The sequence below is a fragment of the Camelus ferus genome, chromosome 12 (genome assembly GCF_009834535.1).
Source record: "Camelus ferus isolate YT-003-E chromosome 12, BCGSAC_Cfer_1.0, whole genome shotgun sequence".
Lineage (NCBI taxonomy): Eukaryota > Metazoa > Chordata > Mammalia > Artiodactyla > Camelidae > Camelus > Camelus ferus.
This window is the reverse complement of record NC_045707.1, coordinates 18,774,148-18,798,573: the sequence shown is the minus strand read 5'-3', so window position 1 is coordinate 18,798,573 and position 24,426 is coordinate 18,774,148. Positions and strand designations below refer to the sequence as shown.

The window sequence follows — 24,426 nt, the reverse complement described above, 5'->3', positions numbered from 1 at the left end:
ATCTGTGACTTCTGATATTTCCATACCGCAGGAACTTCTTCCCAGAATCCATGAATGCAGAGGGACCGATTGGGAGGGGGAGTCCTGATGAGGCAAAGAGCCACCCAGTATTCCCCAGGATGACAGCTGTGGCACATCAGGGCACTGGGAATTCTCCAGGAAGGAAATCCCATACTCTCCCCCTTTAAGGGGAGGGGTGGGAGTGGCATCAGCCAAACCCCAAGGGCCAAATCTGAGATGTCTTACACTATTGTGAGGAGGAAATGAGGAGGGGAAGTGGGCTGTAAGTATTGGGCTGTTCTCATGGGTGTGTCTGTGTAGTGCCTCTACCTCTGAGTCTCAGAGAGTGACAAGGTCTCCCCTGAGGATGCACAATACAAGGTAGGAATTCCTTGGGCTCAGAAATGCTGCAGATGTAACCTAGCACCAGCCTCTCTGTCCCTGAACTGTAATTCTCAGGCGCTGGTCTGTTTCCCCTTCCAAATCTCCCAGACCCTCCAGAGCATGTCTGCCTCCCATCTTGAGACTTGAATGATGCAGAGGGACATGAGGGTAGAGGGCCAGAGGGTCAGGGTCAGGCCTGAGTCCTAGCCATGTCTGTGTCAGTGGAGACAGAAGGGAGGCCCCAAGAAGGGAACAGAGCAGCTGGGGGCGCAGGAGGGGGAGGGGGCGCAGGAGAGGCAGCTGGCAGGCGGGAAGCTGATCGGGGGTCTCAAGTTTCTTGACATCAATTAGAGCAGCCGGCCTGGGCTCATTAGTAGCCAGGGGTGCAGGGCTCATCAATAATGAATTCACCCTGCACCCTGCCCCGCTCCAGCTGCCTGCAAGGTCACCCCGCCCTCTAGCCAGCTGCCTCTCCTTGGTGAGCTAAGCAGCCCCTCTTCTGAGACCTCTCAAACTCCAAGTCCCCAGGGGCAGTGGGGGGGGGGGTGAACAAAGCTGAGGGCAAAGGGGTCTCAATCACCGATCAGCCACGCCTGATGCTGACTCTAGTTTGTTCTCTGAGTCCACCCAGGAGAAGAAAGAACGGGAAGAGGCAAGGAGGAGTGTATGTGTGGGGGATGGATAACAAGGTCTGGGAGAAGCAGGCTTTGTGATTCTAGGGTCAAACAGCATGGTGGTAGGTCAGATCTGGAGCAAGAGGACCTCCTCTGATGGGCTTGGAGACCCTACCTTCTCCCCCAAGGTCAGACTTGGGCAGCGAAGCCACAGTTCCCTGAGATCTCTGGGCCTCTGGATCAGAAAAAGACCAAGGCACTGGCAGCCCCAGAATCCTCTTGCCCTCAAGCTGAAGCACCTTGGCAGGTGCAGAAACATATCTTGTCTTCAGACCAGATCAGTGAGGTAAGAACAAGAGACTGCTGAGGCCCAGAAATAGGAACTTGAACTTCCTGTACATTAATTAGCCATCTAGTCCCAAATTCCCTGCAGGACCCAGGAGTGCAAGTCGCCAGTCCCTTTCCAGTTTCCTAGACTGTTCCAAGACTCCAGTCTCACCCCTCTTCCACCGACTTCTTCCTCCCTGGCTCCACCTTCCCAAAGTTCCAAGCATTATAGTTCCTAGTCACAGCTCCTTTCCCTTTGGCTGGGGTTGGCCTGAAGCTGGCTGCCTGGCATTCTGGGAAATCCTCCTGCTGCCCTCCCTCTTGGGCAGGTACAGACAGGTCCAGGCTGTAGCAGCTGCATCTTCCCCAGACACCTTGCAGACTCCCAGACTCCAGCCTCGTGTTGCCATCCCAGCTGCCCGCCTCTAGCCAAGGCCCCCTATCAGTGCTTAGAATACATCCGGTGTGCTGTACTCCACCTTCCCCCTGACATTCTCCCCAGCCCATACATTCTTATCCTCCATCCTCCCCTCCACTTCATCAAAGACCCCCCAGCAGGCCTCTTCAATCCAAGCTCACCTTAGTGGGGAATGCCCTGGATAGATGCTCCCATCCCCACACCAGTCCACGTCATGTCTACAAGGTTGAGCCTCAGTTCTGGATCTTCTGTCATCTTCTGGTTGTCCTAATGATCTCCGTTGCAAGCTTCTATTTCCACCTCTTTGGGTCCTTTGATTGCAGTCTCTTCCCTCAGACCTTCCCTAAGGACCTAAGCATTCAGACCCCAGCCAGAGATCAACCTGGGGTCCATCTTCAACCCCACGTTTCACCTCTGAGACCCAGCCCCTAGGCATCCAACTCCAAAGTCAGAGGAACAAGCTAGGACCCAAATATTCTCTGCCCCACCCCCTGCCCCCGCCCAGCTCATCACTCTGGAGAGGATTCAGGTGTCCAACCCAGGCCCCATCCCTCCCCAGAGTATTTAGGCATCCCTCACCCCATATCAGCCCATGACCAGACTTCCCACCCTCAGACTCAGCCCTTCCCGGGAACCCAGGCATCTTCGTTTCCAGCTTCCTGTATCAGCACACACCGTCTTCTAGATGACTTGCTCCCCTAGCCCTGACTGCAGTGACACTGTAAATCCAGGAGACTCAGGGGCAGCAAGGAGAAGAGACAGCGGGAGGGGGCGCGAGGAGCCGCCAGGACGCCCCCTCCTGGAGCCCTGGGTGCCCGGATCCCCGCTCCTCCCGTCTTCACCTGCTGCGGGCTCCGCCCCCGCTCCTCCTCGGCCGGCCTCGGCTCCTCCCTCGACTCCACCCCCCCGTACCCCCAGCCCAGCCAGAACGGCCCCCGGGACAGAGCGACGCGGAACCCCGGGCGCCAGGGTCCCCAGCATGATCCTCGGTGAGTGGGCTCTGCGGCTCCAGGCTCCAGGCTCCTGGGTCCCTCTCAGTAGGTCACCCCCGCCCAACCTCCGGCACCGCGGTGACTGCGGCCGCCCGTCAGCGACCGATTCCCCCTCCCCCTTCATCTGGCTCCACATCTGGGGCCCCCTCTTGCCCTCTTCCCCAAACTGCTGCTTCTTCTCCCGGGAATCTAGGGAGTGGTAAAGGGGGAGGCAGAGCCAAGTGAGACCCCCTGCCCCATAATGAGAACATTGCGTATTCATGAGGCTCATGAATATTATATGACAGTCTACGAGAGGCTGGGGGAGGGGGCTGGTCCTGGCCTGGTGGAGTTGAGGGAAAGGTTCGGACCCGTCCTCTCCTCACCCCCCAGCGCCTCCCCTCACCCTTGGCTCAAACACTCCGACATCCTTCTGGGCCCAGGATAAGAGGGAAAGGAGGAAGTGGGGGGCGGGCGCGGGGGGTGGGGGGAAGAAGATGGTGGGTGTAGCTTCGAGGTGTGTGCGGTGGGAGGTGGAACCTGAAGGCTGAAGATAAGGGGCCTGGGGAGAAGAAGGGGTGGGGAACTCTGCATCCCCGGGCCCCTGCAGCTTGGATCCTGTCTCCGCAGCCATCCTGCCCCAACACGCTGGGACCTGCCCCTCTCCCTGCTCCGGCTGCCTGGGCCCTTCCTTCCCGGCCTCCTTCTTCTCCTTCTTCCCCTACCCCACCCCCACCCCTGCCCTGGGCCGGGGGCACCGGGAGAGGAAGGGGCCTCGGAGAGAGTGAGGATGGGGGAGGGAGACTCCCGCCAGGCTCCCACATCCCTTCAGCCACAACCACCCATGACCTACATGGGAAGGGAGCCCCGGGTGGGGGCGGAGAGGGACTACTGCACACTGGACTCATCAGCTGGGCTCCAGGCCCCGGCCTCCACAGTAGTCCCTGGGTCTGCTCTGTCCTCTGACCTCTGCCCTGGCTAGGCCGGTTCCTGGGCCTTGTTTGTGGTAGGAGACCCCCCCCACCAGGCCCAGACACCTGTGGTCTCCCTGCCCCCCACCGGGGACACTTGGCTCCAAGCTGGCGCCCCAGGGCTCCCCTGGCTCCCACCTCAGCCCTCTGCTGGTGCCTCCTTGGCTCTTTTGCTTTTCTTCTTTCACTTGACCCCTATTGACTCCCACTAGGGGTCTCTCTCCCCTTCTGCCCTCCTTCCTCCATATCTTCTCTCCCCCTCCTCTATCTCCTCACTGTCTCACCGCTTTATGTCTGCCCTCCTGCACCTGGCACTCCATCAAATCTATTACATGAATGAGCGGATGGAGGGATGAACACCGGCTGCCTGCCTCCTTCCCAAGAGTATCTCTGGCAGGGAAGAGACTCCCCACTTTTCTATGAGGACTGTCTCTACTCTAAAGTGACCCCCACCAACACACTGGGACTCAGGTCCCCAGAGGACAGGCTCCATATTCCTTTAAGCTGTGCAATCCCCACACCCTGGCTCCACCCTGGGCACGGGCCCCAGAGGCAGCATCACACTTGTTCAGGAAAGGCCAGTGTAAGCCATGCTCCCCCTGGGCAGTAGGCCTTGGAGAAGACCTCAGGAAGCTGCTCGAACCAGACCAAGATCTCCTACCACAGGCAGAATGCCAGGGGCCACCAGCTGGACCCCCCACCACATCTTCCTGAGGACGCTGTAATTAACTCCCTGCTTGTGCCTGGACAACGGAGGGTCAGGAAGCCTGGCAGGCCGCACACCTTAGCCCTCTTTGAGGAAGGAAAGGAGAGAGGGAGGAAGCTTCCAGGCAGGGCTCGAGGCCCATTCTAAGGCTTTCAGGTTCCGAATGCTGAGGTCCACTGAATCTGTGTGCAGGTGAGGCCCAGCCCACCTGTTAAAGAACTAGTCTGTGGGCCAGGTTTAAGGTGGTGGTTTTGGGCTCAGGTTTCCCGTTCTGAGCCCTTCCTACCCTTCTCTCCAACTGGGTCCCTGCTGTGCTGATGTGGGTGGGTCGGGGGAGGGCATTGAAGGAGGCCTTTCCCGTCAGCCTGGGGAAGATTTCCCAGGGGTCTTCCTTCTTCCTTCCCTGGCTACCTCCTCCCTTTAGGCCCCGCCCCACTGACATTCACCCCAGGGTTATTAAGGATGATGGTTGGAGTAGTTGTTCATAATCATCCCCTTGTTGCTTTCATCTTTGACTTCAAAGCCTTTCCAGCACTCAGCCTGCCTCTTGGCAAGATGGGGGAAATTGAAGCAGAAGGAGACAGATACCTGGGACTTGGTCAAGAAGGCAAGATCCAGGATTTGAGGCCCTCCCTCAACCCCCAGCTGTAGGCATTTCTGGGGTTAGAAAAGGCCAAAAGGCCTGAAGAAAAAAAGAGATGGATTAGAGATGAAATTCCAGTCCAGATTCCAACCCCGTTTCTCCTGTGGTCCCGGAGCGTAATTCCCACTTTAACCCAGTGCTGACCCTGTGCTTTTAGCCACTTTGGGCCATAACATGACTTGCAACCCTAACCCCAATACCTGTCTCTGATCTGAATCTCATCCCTACCCAATCTCCAGGCCAGCACTAACCTGCAGCCCTACTCTAACACCCTTCCTGGCTCCTGTTCCTACCCAGACGCTGCCACTCCCTGAGCCAGCTCACAGCAGACACTCCCATGCTTTGCCACGAGGGCTTCAGGCCCCAAGCCCAACCTGAGACAGCCAAGGGGCTGGGACTCCCACCTGGGCAGAACTTCTGGGGGAGAGAGGAGGGAAGAGACCAGCCCTCAGTGGGATGGAAGGAGTCGGATGGGGCTTGTTGTGGCTTGGTCCTGGAGGGAAAACCTGAACAGGGTCAAAGAGCCCAGGGCTAGGTAGGGCGCAGAAATGGACAGGTGGACATCCGTCCAAGGGACTGAGAGTTCACCCCCTCTAAAGTGTGTTAGGAACTGTCTTTAATAAAGCGTTTGGCTGTTCCCCACAGAGCTGGGTGGGGCTTTAGCTGCTGGAGGTAATTACTCTAATGAGCTTCCCTCTTGAGTGGCCTGTCCCAGCCAGACCCCAGCTCCTCCCTGCCCTGCCCCACATGTGTGTGCACACCTACACGTGCACACATACACACACAAATGCACACTCCAGTTTGCTCTCCGCCCCCTCCTGCAAACCCATCTGAAGCCCTCATCAGAAGCCCTGGATTGCCTACTGCATTTTCTGCTTCTCAGCCCTCGGTGTATTCTTGCCTTTCACCCCTCCCATCCCTAGAAAAGTGTGGTGCGTGAAAGCCACGTCTGAAGCCAGACAGACCGGTTCAGATCCCTCACCAGCTGTGTGACCTTGGTCAAGTAACTCCCTCTCTGAGCTGATGGTCATCATCTATCAGATGAGGATTTGTTTATTCAGCAAACATTTATTGAGCTTGCTTTGTGGCAGGCCAGCACTTTATGTGGATATATTCAATCTTCCCAACAACTCCACGAGGCAGGTACCATTGCTCTCATTTGACAAAAGAGAAATGAGACAGAGAGAGTCCGGAAAACGAGCTGGTTACCCAGCTAGTGAGCGGTGGAGTCATCCACAGGGAGGCAGTGTGCATAAAGTGCCTGGCATACAGGCAGCCCTCAAAAAGTGACAACTGTTATTGTTCTCAGGAAGTAACGGAGTGAACTGAGGCTTGGGCTACCTAATGCCAAGGGCCCTGCTTCTGCCCACTCAGTCCATAAGCTGCCACCTTCCCCCACCCCCTCAGATCTCAGTGGAGGGGACCCAGGGATCTTGGAAAAAGACACATGAATCTCCAGTTGCCCACCTTGCTTCCTTGCCTCACTGCATCCTTAGTTCACCCCTTCCTCCCACTTCCCCTTCCCTGCCCCCACCCCAGGGCGCATGTCAGTGGAAAAGATGAGTCGCTGGCCAGAAGGAACTGAGCGGCTGCTACCTGTTTTCCTCCAACCCCAAGCAGCGCCTGGAACTTGTTCTCCCTTTCCTCTCCTCGGTCAGGATGGAAGCTTTGCCCAGGTCTCTGCTCCAGAGTTAGACTGGAGCCCTTTGGGGTTAGGTAGCAAGAAAGAATTTACTACAGAAGGCAACAGATCTTGATTCAAATCCCAACTCTGATACTTACAAGCTGTGTAACATCAGCCAAGTTGTTTGTTTTTAACTTCTCTGAGCCTCAGTTTCTTCATATGTCAAACGGTTGAACACTAGTATCAGCTGCTCCATAGAACAGCTCCCTCAGAGATTAAATGTGATAATATTCAGAATCCATTACCTGACACAGAGCGGCTCCCGAATACATGCTTTTCTGTTGCCTTTTGCAGAACTCACCTCTCCCCTCTGAGATGGGTGTTTGAGGGGTGGGGGTCTAGAGCTGGGAAAAGGGTCAAGGAGCTGAGCTGCCACCCTCTCTGGGCCTGGAGCTATGGGGCGAGAGCAAGTGCCAGCCCCCAGCCAGCTGCTCGGGGTGGGTGCTGGGTGCCGGGGACTCTGGGAGTGCTCAGGTTTCTGTCACCATTCCTGATGCCGCCTGGGGCTCGTTAAGGCTGCCCTGGCCTTGTGTGCCAGGCGGGAGGGGGCGGGGCATGGAGGGGAGAAGCCATGAGGGGACAGACAGGAAGGGGAGATGGTCACCCTGCCCCATCAGTCTGTCTGTCCCTCCCTCTCCTCTCTCCCTCTCTTGCTCTCTGTTCTCTGTCCTTTGGGCTTTCTGCCCTGGTCTCTAGCTCTGTGTCCAGCTTTTCAGTGGTGTCTCTGCTTTTCTCCCTCAGTTCAGTGCCTCTTCATCTCTCCATTGTCCTCTGTTCTCTTCTCTCTGTGTCTATGTCCCTTTTCTCACTCAGCCTATACCTGCTTCTGTCAGTCTTTCCCATTCTCTCTCACTCACTTTCATCTGTCTGTCTGTCTGCCTCTCTCCTCTCCCCTGATCCCATCCCAACCCCGAGGTGGCGGAAGAGGGACTGGCCATGGCATACAGACCCCCAGCTGCCCAAGGGCCAAAGCCAAGCATCCTGCCCCTCTCCTTCAACCCTTAGATGTCTGGAGCCCAAGCTCCCAGGAGCCTTGACCCCTCTCTGCCTCAGGCCCCCTGGCCACCCAGTCCTATCAGTGGGTGGAAAGGACAGACCCCTCCAGACCTTCCTGGACCAGCTCCCTGCCCCCAGCTGTGCCTGAGCCCTCCCCACCCCCTCCCTCTCGCCTCCAATTCCCCTAATCCCTGCTCCCCCGCCCTCCCCTCTGCCCCAGTTTTCCAGGACTCTGATTGGCTGATCCTACTGACTGGACTGGGGGGGGGGGCTGGCAAGGGAGGGGGCAGGGGGCAGAACCAAGGGAAGGGGACGCTGTCAGGCCCAGGCCCCTGGGGGGCCAGGGCCAGGCCACTGCCTGGGGGCAGCGGGCACCAGACACTGAAGGTATGGAAAGGGACAGTCTCTGGAGGGAGCAGGAAAGGATCCTGGGGGGGACCCTCTGCCCCAGTAAGGTCAAGGGAGGACGGGGCTAAGTTGCAGCCTCCTGGGTTTGCCTTTGTTCCTGGGAACCCCTGTTGCTGGCAGGGGCTTGCTCGAGCAGTGAAGGGCAGCCAGAGTTCCCTGACTGCTTGACAGCGAGGTTGCAGAAGGGAGCTGGGCCGGCAGAAGCTCAGAGGGGTCCTGGGGGCTTCCGGGCTTCCCCTGTGGAGTCTGGCAGGGTTCCTCCCATGGGTCTAGGGGAGGAGGAGAAGGTTTCAGGGGAGGGGAGTGGAGTGGCTGGCCTGGACTTTCATTTCCCCTTCGGGTCAGACCCAGGCATTCCCCTCCCAGAGGCCAGGTCGCAGTTCCTCCTGCAGAGCTGGAGCTGAATGTCCCACTGCAGCCAGAGTGGCGTGGGGAAGACAGGGAGGCTGGGAGAGGGGCGCTGAGAATGGCCCCAGGCAATCCACCTCCCAGAGCAAATGTCGCTCACCTACCCCCAGAGATGTCGGCAGTTAATTAAGAATTACGATTGGGACAAAATCATAACTCTTGAAGGAGCCTTGAAAGAGTCAGTAACCCTCGTCCAGATCTAGGCCTCAATATCTCCCCCAACTCCCCAGGCAGAGAGATGAATCACCCACCTGACTGTTCTCCCTGGGGTGTGACTAAGGCTTTGGGATTCCCTGGGGGAGAGCAAAACCGGAAGAGGGGAGTGGCCAGGAGCCTGAGACTCCCAGGCCTGCTGGTCCAGCAGGCGGCCCACAGGGAAGGTCCCTGCTCTTCCTTGGTCTGTAAAAGGTCTTGGGGGAAGGAGGCTGGAGAAGGGGGAAGTGAAAATCACCCAGAAGGGAAGAACGATGGGTTTGCACCCCCCCCCCCAGGCCCACAGGGCACCGTGCTCCATCGCTCCGGAGCCAGAAGCAGGGGAAGTGTGTGTGATGGGGGTCATACTTCTGAGCGTCGGGGCCCCAGCTGGGGAGTGGGACTGACAGACCTGGGTGGGGCTCCCAAGCTGCAATCTTCCTGCCCCACATAATGTTTTCTTTGCCCTGTAGGCAGCTTGAGCCGGGCAGGGCCCCTCCCTCTGCTCCGGCAGCCCCCCATCATGCAGCCCCCACTGGACCTCAAGCAGATCCTGCCCTTCCCATTGGAGCCCGCACCCACCCTGGGCCTCTTCAGCAACTACAGCACTGTGAGTAGCAGCCTGCTTGGCAGCCCCACTCTCCTGTGCCCCTGCTCTTTCTCTCCCTCGGATCCATCCCTGCCCTCTTCTCCTCTTGGGTCTAATTCCTCATCTCCTCTTAGGACCCCATCTCCCTCACTTCTAGTCAGTTATGAGGGTCGTTGGCTTCTGGTATACCATGGACAGCAATAACAGCAATAGCTAATATTTGCTGAGGTCTGGCTCTGGGCCAGACAGTGTGCGAGGCGCTTTATGTGAATCATCTCATTCAGTCCACATCAGAAAAGTCATGAGACCTAGGCTGGCAGTAGTGACTACAGGGAGGTGGGAAGACGGACGATGCAAGGGCGTAAGCAGCCTGTCTGTAAGTTCCCGCTCTCCGGAGCCCACAGTTGGGTGGGTCAGGTCAGTGGGGTAGGGCTTGGAGGGCTGGCAAAGTTGTCTAGATTTACTGTAATATGAAATAGGAAGCCATGATCCGTTCTTGAGCAGGAATATGACTTGGTAGGGGCAGTGTTTGAGGAAGGTGAATGGAGCAGCTGGATGGAAGGGAGGAGAGGCTGGAGGAGGGTGGCCAGTTGGAAGGCTGTCCCAGCAACACGGGCCTGCAGGGGAGCCTGGAGCACCAGACGGGGCCCGTGGCAGCGGCAGAGTGAGTGGAGAAGAAGGAAGATGGACGAGGTGTTTCCAAGGAAATATTGACAGGCCATGGTGACCAACCAGTGTTTGGGGGATGGGGAGAAGAGAGAGGATGAGTCAAGAATGACTCCAGGGTTCTGGCCTCTGCGGATGGGAGAAAGAAGTCACTGTGACAGGGGCAGGGGGTTGGAGGAGGAAGCTGGCCTGGGGTGAGGCTGCTGAACGCGTCTAGGACATGGTGCGTTGGTGGACCAATGGGACACTGAGCCAAAAATGTCCAATAGACAGTTGGAATTTGGGGCCTGGAGAGTGGGCTAGAGCTAAAGACTTGGGGGGAAATCAGTTTATTCAACTTAGGTAACCCATCATCAAACCAGATTCAGCTGCAAACATGCACTGAGCATCAACTATGTACCAGGCACTGCAGTAGATGTTTTTATACGTGATCGCATTTAATCTTTGCCACAACCCAACGAGGTAGATGTTATTATTCTATTTTGACATACTGGAAGACAGAAACTAAGGCGCAGAAGGGTTTAGAAATTCATGTAAGTAGACACTGTACGTGTCTAAGGTATGGTTTGAACCCACAGCGTCTGACTACAAATAGAGTCCTCTTTATGCCACAGCTGTTTCCTCCAAATGTCTCCCAGAGAATCCAAACCAACATTTGCATTGCACTTTGAGGTTTACGAAGCATTTTCCATATCTCAATCTTTTTAGCAACCCTATGGGGTAGCTGTCATTTTATCCTTGTTTTACAGATGAGAAAATCGAGTACTGATCATAAGGAAGGCACTGTCCTAGATACGGTGGAGACATGAGGGTAAATGTGATACGGTCCGATCCTGAAGGTGCTTATGTTCAGGGAAGAAGTATAGAAACGTACACAGCGATCTATAAAATACTGAGGCAGAGACACTAACAAAAATTCAACTGAACAAAAAAAATTTTGAGCACCTACTATGTCCAGGGCACAGCGCCTTGTGTCAGGGACACAGGACTCAGTCTGTGCTTGGAGAGTTCACAGTTCAGTAGGAATGATAACAAATTAACAGCTACCCTACAGTGTGGAAGGAGCTGTGTCGGAGGCAGATAGCTTGTAGGGGAGCCCAAGTGAGTATCAAGAAAAGACTTGCTGGATGTGGTGGTGCCTCAGGGATCAACCAGAGCTGAGCAGAAAAAAAAAAGAGTAGAGGAAAAGGGGATTGAAGCTGGACCAGGTGATGTTATGATTTGAGCTTTGAGGAATTATTAGCAGGACTTTAAAAGGGACCTTAGAGAATATTCCAAGTTGAAACAAGGGCTAGAAAAGAGCTTTTGAGAATGTGCAGTTGACTGGGTGTGACTGGAGCAGAAGGTGCTGGGAATACTTCCTCCCAGCTGTGTATTTGATTTACACTTAACCTCAGGTCTCCCACCATTGTCCCCGTTTTATAGATGAGGAAACGCAGACCCAGAGAGGTTGTGACTTGCCCAAGGTCACAAAGTTACTTAGACAATTCACGTGGATAATCCAGGGTGTCTGAGTCCCTCAGGGTTCATGGCTCCAGCCTCTAGTGGGGACAAGCTATTTAAAGCCAGGAGCATGGATAAGCTTGGAGAGTGCGACCGAGTGTTGAGCAGCATCAGCCTTGGCATCTGACTGGCAGGATTTGAACTGATGTTCCAGAAGTACTGGCTGTGTGACATTAGGCAAATTACTTAACCACTCTGAACCTCAATTTTATTAGCTGTAATAGTACCAACTCACAAGGTTGTTGTGAGAATCATAATGCATATCATAACGCCTAGCACAAAGTTTTCCATCAGTGTTATCTGCTATGGTTATTGTGTTATTTCTATTATTTTTTATTTAAGAGAGGATCAGGGAGAGAAAGGTAGTTTGGCCAAGGTCTGAGCCTTGGGGAATAAGCAGAATTAGGCAGTGGGAACAGGAGGAGTCTCCAGCAAGGAAATGAAGGAGCCACTGGAGGGGGTGGGGACACAACCAGGTTCCTGTAGAGTTGGAGAAGCCAAGGGAGAGAGTGTGGCAGGCTGCATCAATAGTGTCAAATTCTGCAGGGGAACAAGGACTGCAGAAAAGCTGCAGGCGGGCCTTGGCAGTTCCGTGCAGCAGTTAAGTACATGGCTTTGGAGTCAGGCTGCCCAGGTTTAAATTCAAATCCCAGTTCAGCCACTTACTAGCTTATGACCTTGGGCAAATTATTGAGCCTCTCTAAACCTCAGTTCCCTCATCTATAAAATGAAGATAATAATAGTACTTACTTCGAATAGTGGTTGTGAAGATTAAATTAGATAATCCATGCAAAGAGCTCAGTACAGAGGCTGGCACATTCCAAGGGCTCAGTCAACATTAGGCTGTGGTGGTGATGGTATTATTATTCATGGCAGAGTCCTTCCCTGCACTAATGCTTCCAGATCTCTCTCCTACGCTGGCTGGTCTAACCCCTTAGACCCCTCCCTGCGTTAGGCTTCCCTCTGTCCTTGGATGTCCCTCACTGTCTCCCAAAGACAGCCTCTCTCTGCATCCAGTGCCCTGTTTCACTCACCTCTTGGCCCTAAGTAGAATGGAGAAGATGAGATCCAGAGATGAGAGCGGGAATCCTAGAACCTACCCAGAGAGAATAAGGAAGTGTTTGGGGAGTGGGCTGCTCTGCCCTCCTGTCCCTCGAACCGCGATGCTGCCCCCACGCGACCGCCAGAGGGCAGCAAGTGCACGAAGCATAACTCTTCGCGAGCCTGGTTCTCCAGCAGGTGGCGGGCGAGGGGAGGAGGTGGGAAGAGGTTAAGGACCGTGTCCCCAGACTGAGGTCGCTTCTGCCCTGGGCGTCCCCAGCTCCACCATTCAGAGGAGTCACTGACAGAGCAGTGCCTGCCACCTGGGTACCTGGGCTTGGTTTCCCATCCCTAGCAGGGGAAGTGAGGTAAAAGGGGCACCGGGGCCGTGTGCAGAAGGAGCAGGGGAAGGGTCGTCTGGGGACTAGAAAGAAAAGCTGTCAGCAGAGGAATTAAGTGCAAGGGATGAAAGAAAGGAGAAAAGTCCTCACTAGAGAACAGGGTCGGCCACTGGATTGGTGGGGATACTGGACCCTGCAAGGGTCCCCAGTGGAGGAAGACGAGGTCATCTGGTCCATGCTCCGTCGTTCGGCCCAGGGGCCCCTCTCCAGAACCAGGTCTTCCTGGAACGCGTGTCTGGACATAGACACCCTCTCCCCTCCTCCCCTCCTCTTTTCGCCCTAGGGCCCCTTCATCCCTCCCAAGCTCCCTATCCCCGCCCTCATCTTCGGCCCTCCCTCGGCCCCGCCTCTGGGGCGGGCTCCGGTCCCGGCCGGCGCCGCCTCCCCTTCTCCCGGCCGGCCCGGCCGCACAGCCCCGAGCCACCCGGGCAACGAGCGCCGCGTCCCCGGCCTGCCCGGCCCTGCCAGGCTCGGCCCCTCTGCCCGGGTCCGCCATCCCGGGCCATGGAGCCGCGTCCCCCGGGGTCCCGCAGGGTAAGCCACCCGGCCCCTCCTCTCTCCCTGGCTCCCGCCGCTGCCGCAGAGCCCCCACCCCCCCCACCCCATCCCCGCCCGCCCCTGCCCGGCTCCCTACCTCTCTCTTCGCCCAGTCTTCGGGTTATCCGGCCCATCCCCCACGACCGGCGCGGCCCCAACCAGTCTCTGGGTCCCAGCTGGCGCCCGCAGACTGCTGACACCATGCTGGATACCCCGGCCTCTGTTTCTCAGATCCTCGGAGTCCCTCAAATCTTCAGACTTCCCATCAGGTCCTACACCTACCCTCAAACTGCCATGCCGCTCAGGTCCCTTATCCAGCCCTGACCCCATCTCAGCCTCAGTCCCCCCCGTAGCATCCCTCCCCCACCAGCCTCCACCTGCTCTTTACACAGCCTCTAGCTCCCTCTCTTTCCTGTTTCAATCCTTCCTGTCCCTAAGGTCTTCCCATCCCTGAGATTCCACCCCCTTCTCTTTTTGCCTTTATTTGGGGGGGGGGATGAAGAAGTGAGGTGGTCACACAGGGGCAGCGGTGCCATCAGATAAAAGGCAATGGAAGGAAATATAATCATAGCCCCCCCTTGTGTTCCTGATCTGGTTTCCCCCTTCCCTCCCCTTTGCCCTTCCTGATTCATTTTGCCCCAGCTTCGGGGAGCTATTCCCTTTCATGTCTGCCGTTGGAGGGCAGGTGGGAGGGGACTGTTTTGTGAACCTTTCCAGACAGTGTCTAGGCCAAAATCCTAGGGAAGAGGCTCTGGAGTGGGATGAGCTCTGGGAGATGCTGGCCTCCACCCCTCCCCTGAGAGCCCTCATCTAGGTCACCAGGGCCTCTTGACCTTGGCCCGGAGCAGCACTTCAGTGGCTCACATTCCATCTGCGCAGGGATTGGGACCAGGGGCCCTCACCTTCAGCCTGGTATCTCCTCAGTTCCTGGAGGAGAAGGTGAGAAGGACCCACCTGACTGGGTTGCTGCTTTCTTCCCTGCCCACCCCCACCCCTTGTCGGTGTTTATGGACTTAAATCTGAGGAGGGGGTTGTGCAAAAGAAAAGGCTCTCACCCTGGAGAACTCAAGTGGAGCAGGGTATCATTCGCAGGGGATGGATGTTGGGATGGTCAGCCCACAGGTCATCCTCAGGGCACTGAGTCCTCAGCCAATCCGGGGAGCAGGCTGGGGTTCTGGCGTGGGGCAGAGACAGAACCAGGGGCCTCTGCTCTCCCTCTACATCCCACTCCTCTCTCCCCACTGTTTTCATCGACTTAGGTTTCCTGGCCCAGATTGGGTTTCTGTTTGGGCTGAATTCCATTCCCCACCCAGCATGTGAGGATGTCCAGGGGCTGAGGAGAACCCTGGGGCAGAGCTGGGGGTCTCTGGTTAGGGAGGACTGATGCTGGGAGACTGGGAGCTGAGAGCAGTCATCTGCCTTCCCCTTTCTGATTAAAGCCTGTCTCCAATTCGGTCTGTCTGTCTTTCTGCCAAACACATCATACAATCACACCAATAAACACACAGCTGAAGATTGCACAACCAGACCATTCACGGCTTCGGCAGAGCCCCTGACACAGAAATGTTGATACATAAGTGATGTACACACAGCACGTGACACGCCTTCACACCCCACCCCTGCACAGATTGATCGTACCCTGCCTAGACACATACTGACACACCCAGTCTTCCCCTGTTTGGCTTTTCATTGAAAAGGACCTGGGCTTCCAGAAGGTGAAGAGCAAGCCACTAAGAGGGGCTGCTTCCAGCCAAGGGCAGACCGAGAGATGGACACTTGTCAGCCAGACTGGTTATCTGAACTCCTGCCCCTGTCACTGCCAAATGGGGCAGCCCCTTTTCCAGGGATGCTAACGCCCCTCTCCTAACATTAACCCAGCCAGCCAGATGACTGGGGGGAGCAGAGGGGAGCCGGGATGTGTGGGCTTTCCAGACCACCTTCTTCCCCTGCTGCGTGTTCCTGTCTCTCACCAGTGTCTCACTGGGAACCATGAAGACCTGGGCCGAGGGAGGGCCTCAGCTGAGGAGCTAAGGACCCCCCAAGTCTCCAGCAACTATTTTTACTTGATCCTTCTGCCCAAAAGATAAGGTTTCAGCTCTAATTTGGTTCCCTGCTTCTGAGAGATCCCAGCCATCACCCAGTCTTGCTCAGCCTCAGCTGCATTCCAGTCTCGCCTCTCCCTGGCTGCCTGGGGGCCAGAAGGGAGGAGGACTGAGCAGGGAGGCAGTTTTCATGCCTCTAGGCCCCTGGCTTCATCCCCTGATAGCAGAAGGCTTCAGAGAGAAACTCCCAACCCCTTCCCTCCTCATGTGAACTCTTGGCAGGAGACTGCAAAGACATCTGCTGACCCAGGGTGGGGGCAGAGGCTGTTCCTAATCCCGCCCAGCCCCGCAGCCCTGCCCTAGAAGCCCTGTGATCAGGGACAAGGAGTTCAGAAGATCTCCGGGCTGCCTCAGGCCAGCCCGACTTCTTAGTTTCCCCCACTTATTCCCCATTATTCAGTGGAGCCACCTCCCCTCTCCTGTGTTCTTCTACTCTCTCTGGAAGCTGCTGCTTTAAGAGGTCCAGGGAGTGAGTGTGTTAGGGCAACCTGGGGCCCAGGGATGGGAAGCTGGGAACATCTGTCTCCTGGGACCAGGAGCTTGGCTTGAAGGTTTTGCCCCATAGTGAAGGCCAAAAAAAGGCTTCAGCCGAAGGCCCTAGGATCCAGGGTGCTTTGGGACTTCCTGTCAGTGGGCCTCTGGTGGATCGACCCAGGGGATCAGTTAAGGTGACAGGGTTGGATCTTCATGGTATGTTGGATGGAGAAAGGGGTCCAGGTTCAAGTTCCAGTTCTGCTGTGAACTCATGCTGTGACCCTGGGTAAACGACTTCTACATTCTGTCAAATGGGAGCATTGAGTCAGTGGACCCCTCAGCTCCCTTCCAGCGCTGTGAAGACTGGGCTGGGAGGGAGTCAGGAGGCTGAGGCTCAGAGCCCTAGGGCAGGCTGGTGGGAAGAGGGGAGGCTCTGGGGACTTGGCTTCAACCCAGCCGCCGCTAGTTGGGGGATGATGGACACGAGTTTTGTGCTGGGGTCCCTGGCTCACCCCAGCCTGCCCCCACAGATGGACCCTGTGCAGAAGGCTGTACTCTCCCACACTTTTGGGGGACCTTTGCTCAAGACCAAGCGGCCCATCATCTCCTGTAACGTCTGTCAGATCCGCTTCAATTCTCAGGTAAGAAACCCAGCCGCTCACCCATCGCACGGGTGGGGCAGGGGCAGCCATAGGGGCCTGGGGGAGAGCAGAGACTGGGACCTCTGGGTGAGGGGCAGGGATTAAAGGGAAATCAGAGGAAGAGCAGGGAATGGGGATGCTGTAGAGGGGGCAGGCTGATGGAAGGCACTGGGAGGGACAAGAGATGGCTGTATGACAACATGAAGTAGCCCAGTCCTCTAAGGCTGACCCTTCCCTCCCTTGGGGACTGAGGCATCCCTAGCTCCGAACTTCTTAGAACACAGGTGGCTGTCATTGTCTGGGTGAGAGTGTGGCCTCTGGCCTCCTGGTCTTGGGTGCGGGGCTGAGTTATGTCATTGGCTCCCCTGCAAAACCTGTGCTGTCCTGGGCCTCTGCTAAACTCCTCCCCGGCCCACCCACTTCCCTCTAACCTCATGGCTTCCCATCTCTCCACCATCCTCCCTCCAAGTCACACACAAGACCTGGCCCGCACTGCTCTCCTATGGGGCTTTCCCATGGGAGAAGCCACACAAAACTCAGAACCGAGGTGTCTGGCCTCCCAGATGGTCTCCCTCTGATACTCCCTCGGGGCTTCTGTGTAGGTCTGGAGGGGGCTTTGTGAGGTGCAGGTTCTGAGAGCTTTTGGAGAAAAACAGCAGAGCCTCATCCTGCTGAGTAGGGGAAAATAAAGCATGTTCTGTTTCTCTACCCAGTCCCCTGGCACACACACACACACACACACACACACACACACACACACCCCATGCTGCCAGGCTCTGCACACCACTGCCCCACCCCTGGGCTGTCAATCTTCTTTTCCTGCCTATCCACACCTTTTATTTCTACTTTACCCCTGTCTGGGTGACCTTGTGGTTCCAGGATTGTGTGTTCTTAGCAGAGGGTGCACACGGTGTGGGGGTGGGGCCAGGACCAACCCAGCTGCAGACCTCCCCTTTACCTCAACCCCAGGCGTCCCCTCTCTCAACCCTGGCTCCCCTCACTGGCGGTGGGTGGAAGACTGGAGGGGCAGGCGATCAATAGCAGGCAGCCCCCCCTTTTTGCCCTCCCTTCTCTCCCCCAAAGTGGCTCTGTTTTGACAGCTGTCTCTTCTGCTGTCTCTGTCTCCAGAGCTGGGCTTGGGGCCAGGGTCCTCCAGGGTGTCCGCAGAGGCTTCAGGGAAAATGAGACCCAGGGGGGAGTAGTCAGGGTGGACCGCAGGCCTCAGAGCTCCTGGGACTCCCGGCTTGAGGGTGGAAGCAGCGAAGACTGGCTCCTGAGGCCAGGAGACACAGGCACATTAGGCGCAGGGTGAAGAGGAGGCGACTGGCTGGATTGCAGGCCCCTGCCATTGAGGGCTCCATCATAGGTGGGAGGTCCCCTCCTTTCACCTCAAGACTAGGTGGGAAGCCTGAATCAGCAGCCAGGCCCTGAGCATGGTGGTGGGTGGAGCCTGGGTGAAGTAGGGATCCAGGCGCCCAGCAACTCAAGCTTGAGAAGCTAGTCTGAAACCCTAGGAATCACGAGGGCTCCTCGGCATGGGGCTTTACATCTCCCCAGTGTAGGGAGAAAGTCACTGCAGCCTGCTGAGGCCACCCCAGGACCCAAAGGAGCTCCATGGGGATAATGGTCAGATACGAGGTGATCTCAGATTCCGTTTTCTTCTTCCAACCCTAAAGAGCCAGGCTGAGGCCCACTACAAGGGCAATCGCCATGCCCGAAGAGTCAAAGGCATCGAGGCTGCCAAGACCCGAGGCAGGGAGCCTGGCTGTCCGGGAACCTGGAGACCCAGCCCCCCCAGGTGGCAGCCCCCTCAGTGGAGATGGTGGAGCCCCCCGTCCAGGTAGGTCTGCCCCCCCACGCATCCTTCAGCTGATCTTGTCTCCTCCATCCTGTCCTCACGTCCCAGAACTTTCCTCTGCTTTCATCTCTCTCTTCCTAAGCCCCCACTCCCACCCCCGCCCCCGCCCAAGGTGAGTCCTAGAGCCAAACACAGTGATGAGAAATTTCCATCCTGTCACCCCCACTCCCGCCCCAGCTCCTCTCAACAGAGTCCCCACTGTCTGTCCTCCCCACCACCCAGTGACTCAGAGAGGGGCTAGGGTGAGGCCACCTGGCAAACTTCCCTTTCAAGAAAAAGGGAACCATCCAATCCAGGAAGAGGCCCCTTTGTCTTGAGGAGAGGGGCAGAGGAGGGAATCAGAGTGTCCGAGGACCTGCCCGTGGGGGCAAGCCAGGCACCTCCCTAGGTAATCTTGGATAGATTTTCTGACCCCTTTGGACCAGAGTTTTCTTTCCTGGGAAGTAAAAGAGTGAGACTTGAAAATCTGTGAGGTCTTTTCCAGGTGTACAAAAAGCAGCTCTGAAATTCTTTCTCCCTCATGGCTGGTGGCCCTCTTCAACCATATTCCCAGTCAAGAAGCTGGAAAGAAAGAACATTAAGAAAGGAAGTAGGAGCCACCCCCATCCTGGGATTGCCGCCTCAGATGTCAGGGCCAGCCTGCAAGGGGCCCGGCATCCCCATGTCCTCCTTGTCCTTGCCTGTCCTTCCTGCTCCAGCCTAAGTAGAATGAGAACCAAGCTTGCACCACTAGCTTGGGGGGCAGGCGCCCACTCTTACCACTCACTGCACACACACACACTGTCTCTCAGGGATGCACAGATAGGGCAAGTGGGTGAGCTGAGTCCTAATTGTGTTCTGGCTGCTTCTTAGCCCGAACTTCTTGGGTTGACTGGGTAATGTCTCTGCAAGGCGAGGATGAGGATGGTGGCAGTGTAGCCAACAGTTCTTGCCTAGCCCTGTTCTAGGTGCCTGATGCATATTACCTCACTTCGTTCCTACGGTATCTCTCTAAGGAGGTAACCATACCTGCCCTGCTTTTGAAAGCCAGGAGGTCCTGTCCAGATTGAGATGTGAATGTGCTGTCTGGATTGGGATGGAGGTGAAGGATGTCACAAATGAGGAAGACTTAAAAAAAAAAAAAGGGAGACATGAAAGGAGGGATGAGCAAAATGGACACCTGTAGGGGTCAGGAGGTCCCCTCCCACCAATTCCACACCCCGCCCCCACCAGCCTCCCCCTGACCCGGAAACTGGATCGGCTGCTGGAGCAAGAATGGGAGCGCTTGAGTTTCCCCTGTGCAGAGGCCAGAGCCCAGCGCTGAGGCCTGGGGCCTGTGCATCTTTAATCGAGCCATGAATTATAGAGCAGCCCACATCCCTGCTTCTTCCCTCTCTGGTTCTGCTGTTTTCTGTTTCCCTTTTGCCATGTCTGTGTCTGTCTCTCCCAACCTCCAGTCACCTTGCTTCTGCCCCTTCCTAGAGTTCTTTGGCATGCCTCCCCGGGGACTGCCCAGCCTCTGGGAGGGGGCCTGGCCAGGCGGGAGACCCAGGCTGGCTGGCAGGCCTTGGAGGGGTGAATCCCTGTTCCACGCCTCTTCCCCCTGCCACCCTCCCACCCCCAGGCTAGGCTGGCTGCCAGCTTCACCGTGGCTGAAGGGGAGGCCAGTGTGGCTGGCCCCCTCAGCCCTTCCCAGCTTATGGGGAATGAACCAGGCATCGGAGTCTCACACCCAGCCTGCGGCAGCTGGACCACATCTGGCTCCAGCCCAGGGCATGAGAGCATGCATGTTGTCACAGGGTGGGGACTCCTGGGCCCTCGCCCTCAAGGAAGTGGGGGTAGTTCTCCTTCACATAAAGAATCTTCTCCGAAAGCCATCTGGGGTGACCCCTATATTTCTCCCCCAACAACAGTTTCCATGGAGAATGGACTGGGTCCAGCCCCAGGATCCCCAGAGAAACAGCCTGGCTCCCCATCCCCTCCCAGTGTTCCGGAGACTGGTCAGGGTGCGACCAAGGGTGAAGGGGGAGCTCCAAGCCCCAGCTTCCCTGCCTGGAGGTAGCAAGGAAGAGGAGGAGAAGGCCAAGCGGCTGCTCTACTGTGCTCTGTGCAAGGTGGCAGTGAACTCCCTGTCCCAGCTTGAGGCGCATAACAAAGGTATGGGCTCCCCGCCCACCCCCCCACCCCAGTCCTCAACCTGCTCCTGCTCCCCACATCCTAACTCTCCTGGCTCCCAACATCCCTGGGTCCTCCCAGACCTACCAGCCTATCTCCCTCCCTAATCATCTTCTTCATTCCTCAGCCCCTTACCTCTTCAGTTCCCTCCCCACCCCACCCCCACATTATTTCTTGTAACTGTGACTCTCCCCTGATCCACCTTGTGTTTGGACGGGTCCCAAGGGGCTTGAAAAAAACCCACACTTGATGCACCCTCCCCCCACCCCCAGTATTTTAATTGGCAATGTGGGCATTTGAGGCCTAGTAAGCCTGGATAATTTTTCTCCCCCCTTACCTTCTGCCCTCTGTGGGCTCCAGGTACTAAGCACAAGACAATTCTGGAGGCCCGAAGTGGGCTGGGCCCCATCAAAGCTTACCCTCGGCTGGGGCCTCCCACTCCCGGGGAACCCGAGGCCCCTGCCCAGGACCGAACCTTCCACTGTGAGATCTGCAACGTCAAGGTCAACTCGGAGGTCCAACTGAAACAGGTGGGTTCAAGGCCCTTCCCAAGAGCTCTGGGGAGTCCACCCGCTAAGAGCCGAGGGAGAACAGGGAGCTTGGTTGAGGGCTCTTCTTCAGGGCCGTCCACTGGGGCCCCGGAAAGGGCGGGGCTGGGTACTGGGGTGTGATTACTCTGCTCGCTGGTGGTCCCTCTGTTCCCTTTGTGGCTCACAGCCCCGCACCCTCTGGTCCCTGCAGCACATTTCCAGCCGGCGGCACCGAGATGGCGTGGCCGGGAAGCCCAACCCGCTACTGAGCCGTCACAAGAAGCCTAGGGGCGCCGGGGAGCTGGCGGTGAGGCCTGGGCGCTGGACAACTTGGCGACGGGGCACTGGAGCCGGGAGGACGGGCCGGCCCTGGGAAAAGTGGAGTTTGCAGGGCCACAGAATGACTCTTCCCTCTCTCTCCCTGCCCCTCTCCCCACTGCAGGGCACTCTGACTTTCTCCAAGGAGCTGCCCAAGTCCCTGGCCGGCGGCCTGCTCCCCAGCCCCCTGGCGGTGGCTGCGGTGATGGCAGCGGCAGCAGGCTCCCCGCTGTCTCTGCGCCCGGCTCCAGCCGCTCCTCTTCTCCAGGGACCGCCGATTACCCACCCCCTGCTCCACCCGGCCCCCGGGCCCATCCGAACTGCGCACGGACCCATCCTCTTCTCCCCCTACTGACCTGAACCCTGAACCCCCTCCCATTCAACCCCCCCCCTCCAGCCGGGACCCAGGCCTCCGGGCTCCCAGCCCGCCCCTCCTCCCGGCACTCCCTGAATGATCTCTCTCCTTCCCCCCCACCCCGAGGTACGGGGTTCCAGGAAAGGGGAGGGGTAGCGGGGGAGGGGGGCTTCAGAAGGGGGGGAACACCCCAGATCTCAGGGAACCCCGCCCCCTGCCCTTCCCTCTCCCCTAGAAAAGGGGGGGCCGTCTCACCCCCGAGCCCCCTTGGAGACACCCCCCCTCCCAAAAGCCATGTCCATCCAGCCCTTCCCCCCTAAACCTAGCACAAAACGGGGTTCACAAGCCATGGTCGGGGTCCAGGGGGCAGAAATGGATTTTCTTGGCAATAAGCGGACTCTGGGACTCCGGCCCCCTACCCCCAAACTGAAGCGCTTCCGTGAACACCCCCGTCCTCCGCAGGGGGAGGGAAGCAGGCGGGATCCTGGGTCCCTCATAAGCACTTTGGTTTTACCGCCTGCGACCTCACTGTGCCCGCCCCGCATCACGCCCCAGCCCAGGTCTAGCCGGGCCCATGGGCAGCACTTGGCGGCATCTCTGGCACTTGGGTGGGACCAAGTAGATGCCCCTATAGACCCTTCCCTCACCTTTGTCCTCCCCAGTCTGGATTCCATTCTTTTCACCAGCACCCATCGCCCAAGGGGTACCAAGGGGGGCAAGGGGTGTCCAGTCCAAGCCCACCCCCGCCTCGCCTTCCGCAAAACTGTGAGCAAAAAGCAATAGAAGCCTTGCCCCCGCCCCGCCCCATTCCGCAGGATTCGCAGTCTGTAGCCTCCCCCATCCCAGTTCCTAGACCTCATGGCTGTCCCCTCCCACCAGACACCTCCACTGCACAACTCGGGCGGGGTCGTGACCTCCCCCCACCACCCCTGTGGTTTCCGTATCGTCAGCCCTTCCAACACCAACCCGGGAGGGGGACGGGCCCCGCTGGCCTTCCCCTCCCCATCAACTCTTTATGCTTGACGATGTAGCAACCCTGGCCCCCGTACCCACGTCTCTCCCTTTTCCCTCTCCCTGACAATAAAGTCTGGATTCGTTGCCCTCCGTCCCCCAGACTCAGAGTCTGAATCTTTGCCCGCTGTTTTGGGAGCAATTCCGCCAGGGGATGTATCTGTGTGATGAGGGGGGCCGGCACACAGGAAAGAGGGCCAGATGAGGAGGGGGGACTGGAAAACGGAGGTGGGAGGAGGCAAGATCCGAGGCTTGCGCCAAGCGAGCAGAGCTCCCCATCCCACTCACCCCAACTCCGGCCCAGCTCAAGTGTTAACTTGGCCCTGGGGAATCATTTCGAGTCCAGGTATCGAATTGCAGCCATGGCTGTTGAGAATTCGCCGCAATTCCACCAGGCGGCGCCAATGACATGGAAAAGAAGACTCCCGTAGGCTAAGACGCTCCTGTGTGTGTCTGGAGATTCTAGGGAGATGGGTCTAGACCCGGTCTCAGACAAAGAAAAGAATCCAGGCTTTTGTGGGGAAAACCCACGCCAGCGACACTCAAGGATTGGGAAGAAGTGGAGCCAGGGACTTGAAAATCTGAACCAGGCTCTGCTAGGTCCTATACAAATAGTAACCTTGGGTTAGTAAGTCCTTATCCTCTCAGAAGCTCAGTTTTCCCATCTACAAAAGTTTGAGTCTCTTAAAAGTTCATTGAGACTTCAGAGATCCAAGACCAAAGAGCTGGGACCGTGCCATTTACAGATATACTAGAATGCCTTCTTATCTGGTTCCCTAAATGGTCTGCGGAACAGTAGAGCACACTCTGCATACTGCTTTGCAGATCATGTGAGGGCAAGGGGTCTTCTCTTTATCTCCAGAATTCTATTCAACCACACACTCCCAAGAGCAGCCAGTGATTCTGTGACCCCTTCCCTCTAGCCCTGCTGAAGGTCAAACAAAAAAGGCCAGACCAGAACCCAGCTATGTGGGGTCTTCCTGAATTGCATCTTCATTGCTCACTTCCACCTCTCTACCCACTTCCCAGTCTTGCAGAAGAAAGGGGGAGGGAAGGTGGAATGAGGACTGTTAAAGAGGAAGGAGGGGGGAATATGGGCCTCCTGGGTTAGTCAGTGATGAAGTTGGGGGTGGGAGTTTGCTGTAGGTTCAGAAATGAAGCCAACAAGCAGTTTAGGGGTTGTGTGTGTGTGTGTGTGTGTGTGGTTTTTTGTTTTGTTTCCCCCTTTTTTTAACCCAGGTCGATTTAGCTAAAAAAAAAAGCAGAGACTGCAGATCTAGAGGTCTGAGAGACTGGAGTGGCCGGATAGGAGAGTAGACAGAGAAAAGCAGAAACTAGGGTCACATGTGGGAAGAGAGAGGGGGGCTGGAAGAAATTGGGGTTAAAGGGGCTGAGATATTAGCATGTCCCACTGGCACCTCAAACCTGGTGTAAAACTGAGTTGTGATTTACCCATTCCCTAAGCCTGCTCTGCATCCCACATTTCTGATCTCTAAATTTTTTAAAATTATTTTTTGGAGTGGG

General features: G+C 56.9%; 1 protein-coding gene across 1 annotated transcript; it reads left to right on the top strand.

Annotated features, from left to right (window-relative positions):
* The first annotated feature begins 2,603 nt into the window (after window positions 1-2,603).
* On the top strand, window positions 2,604-22,999 carry ZNF385A (zinc finger protein 385A). Its single transcript, XM_032493032.1, is given in 10 exon segments — window positions 2,604-2,732; window positions 9,196-9,332; window positions 16,566-16,676; window positions 18,353-18,442; window positions 18,444-18,516; window positions 20,427-20,548; window positions 20,550-20,670; window positions 21,049-21,218; window positions 21,430-21,525; window positions 21,661-22,999. Coding segments are annotated over 10 exon segments (1,161 nt in total). The 5' UTR covers window positions 2,604-2,722; the 3' UTR covers window positions 21,892-22,999.
* Window positions 23,000-24,426: the final 1,427 nt, after the last annotated feature.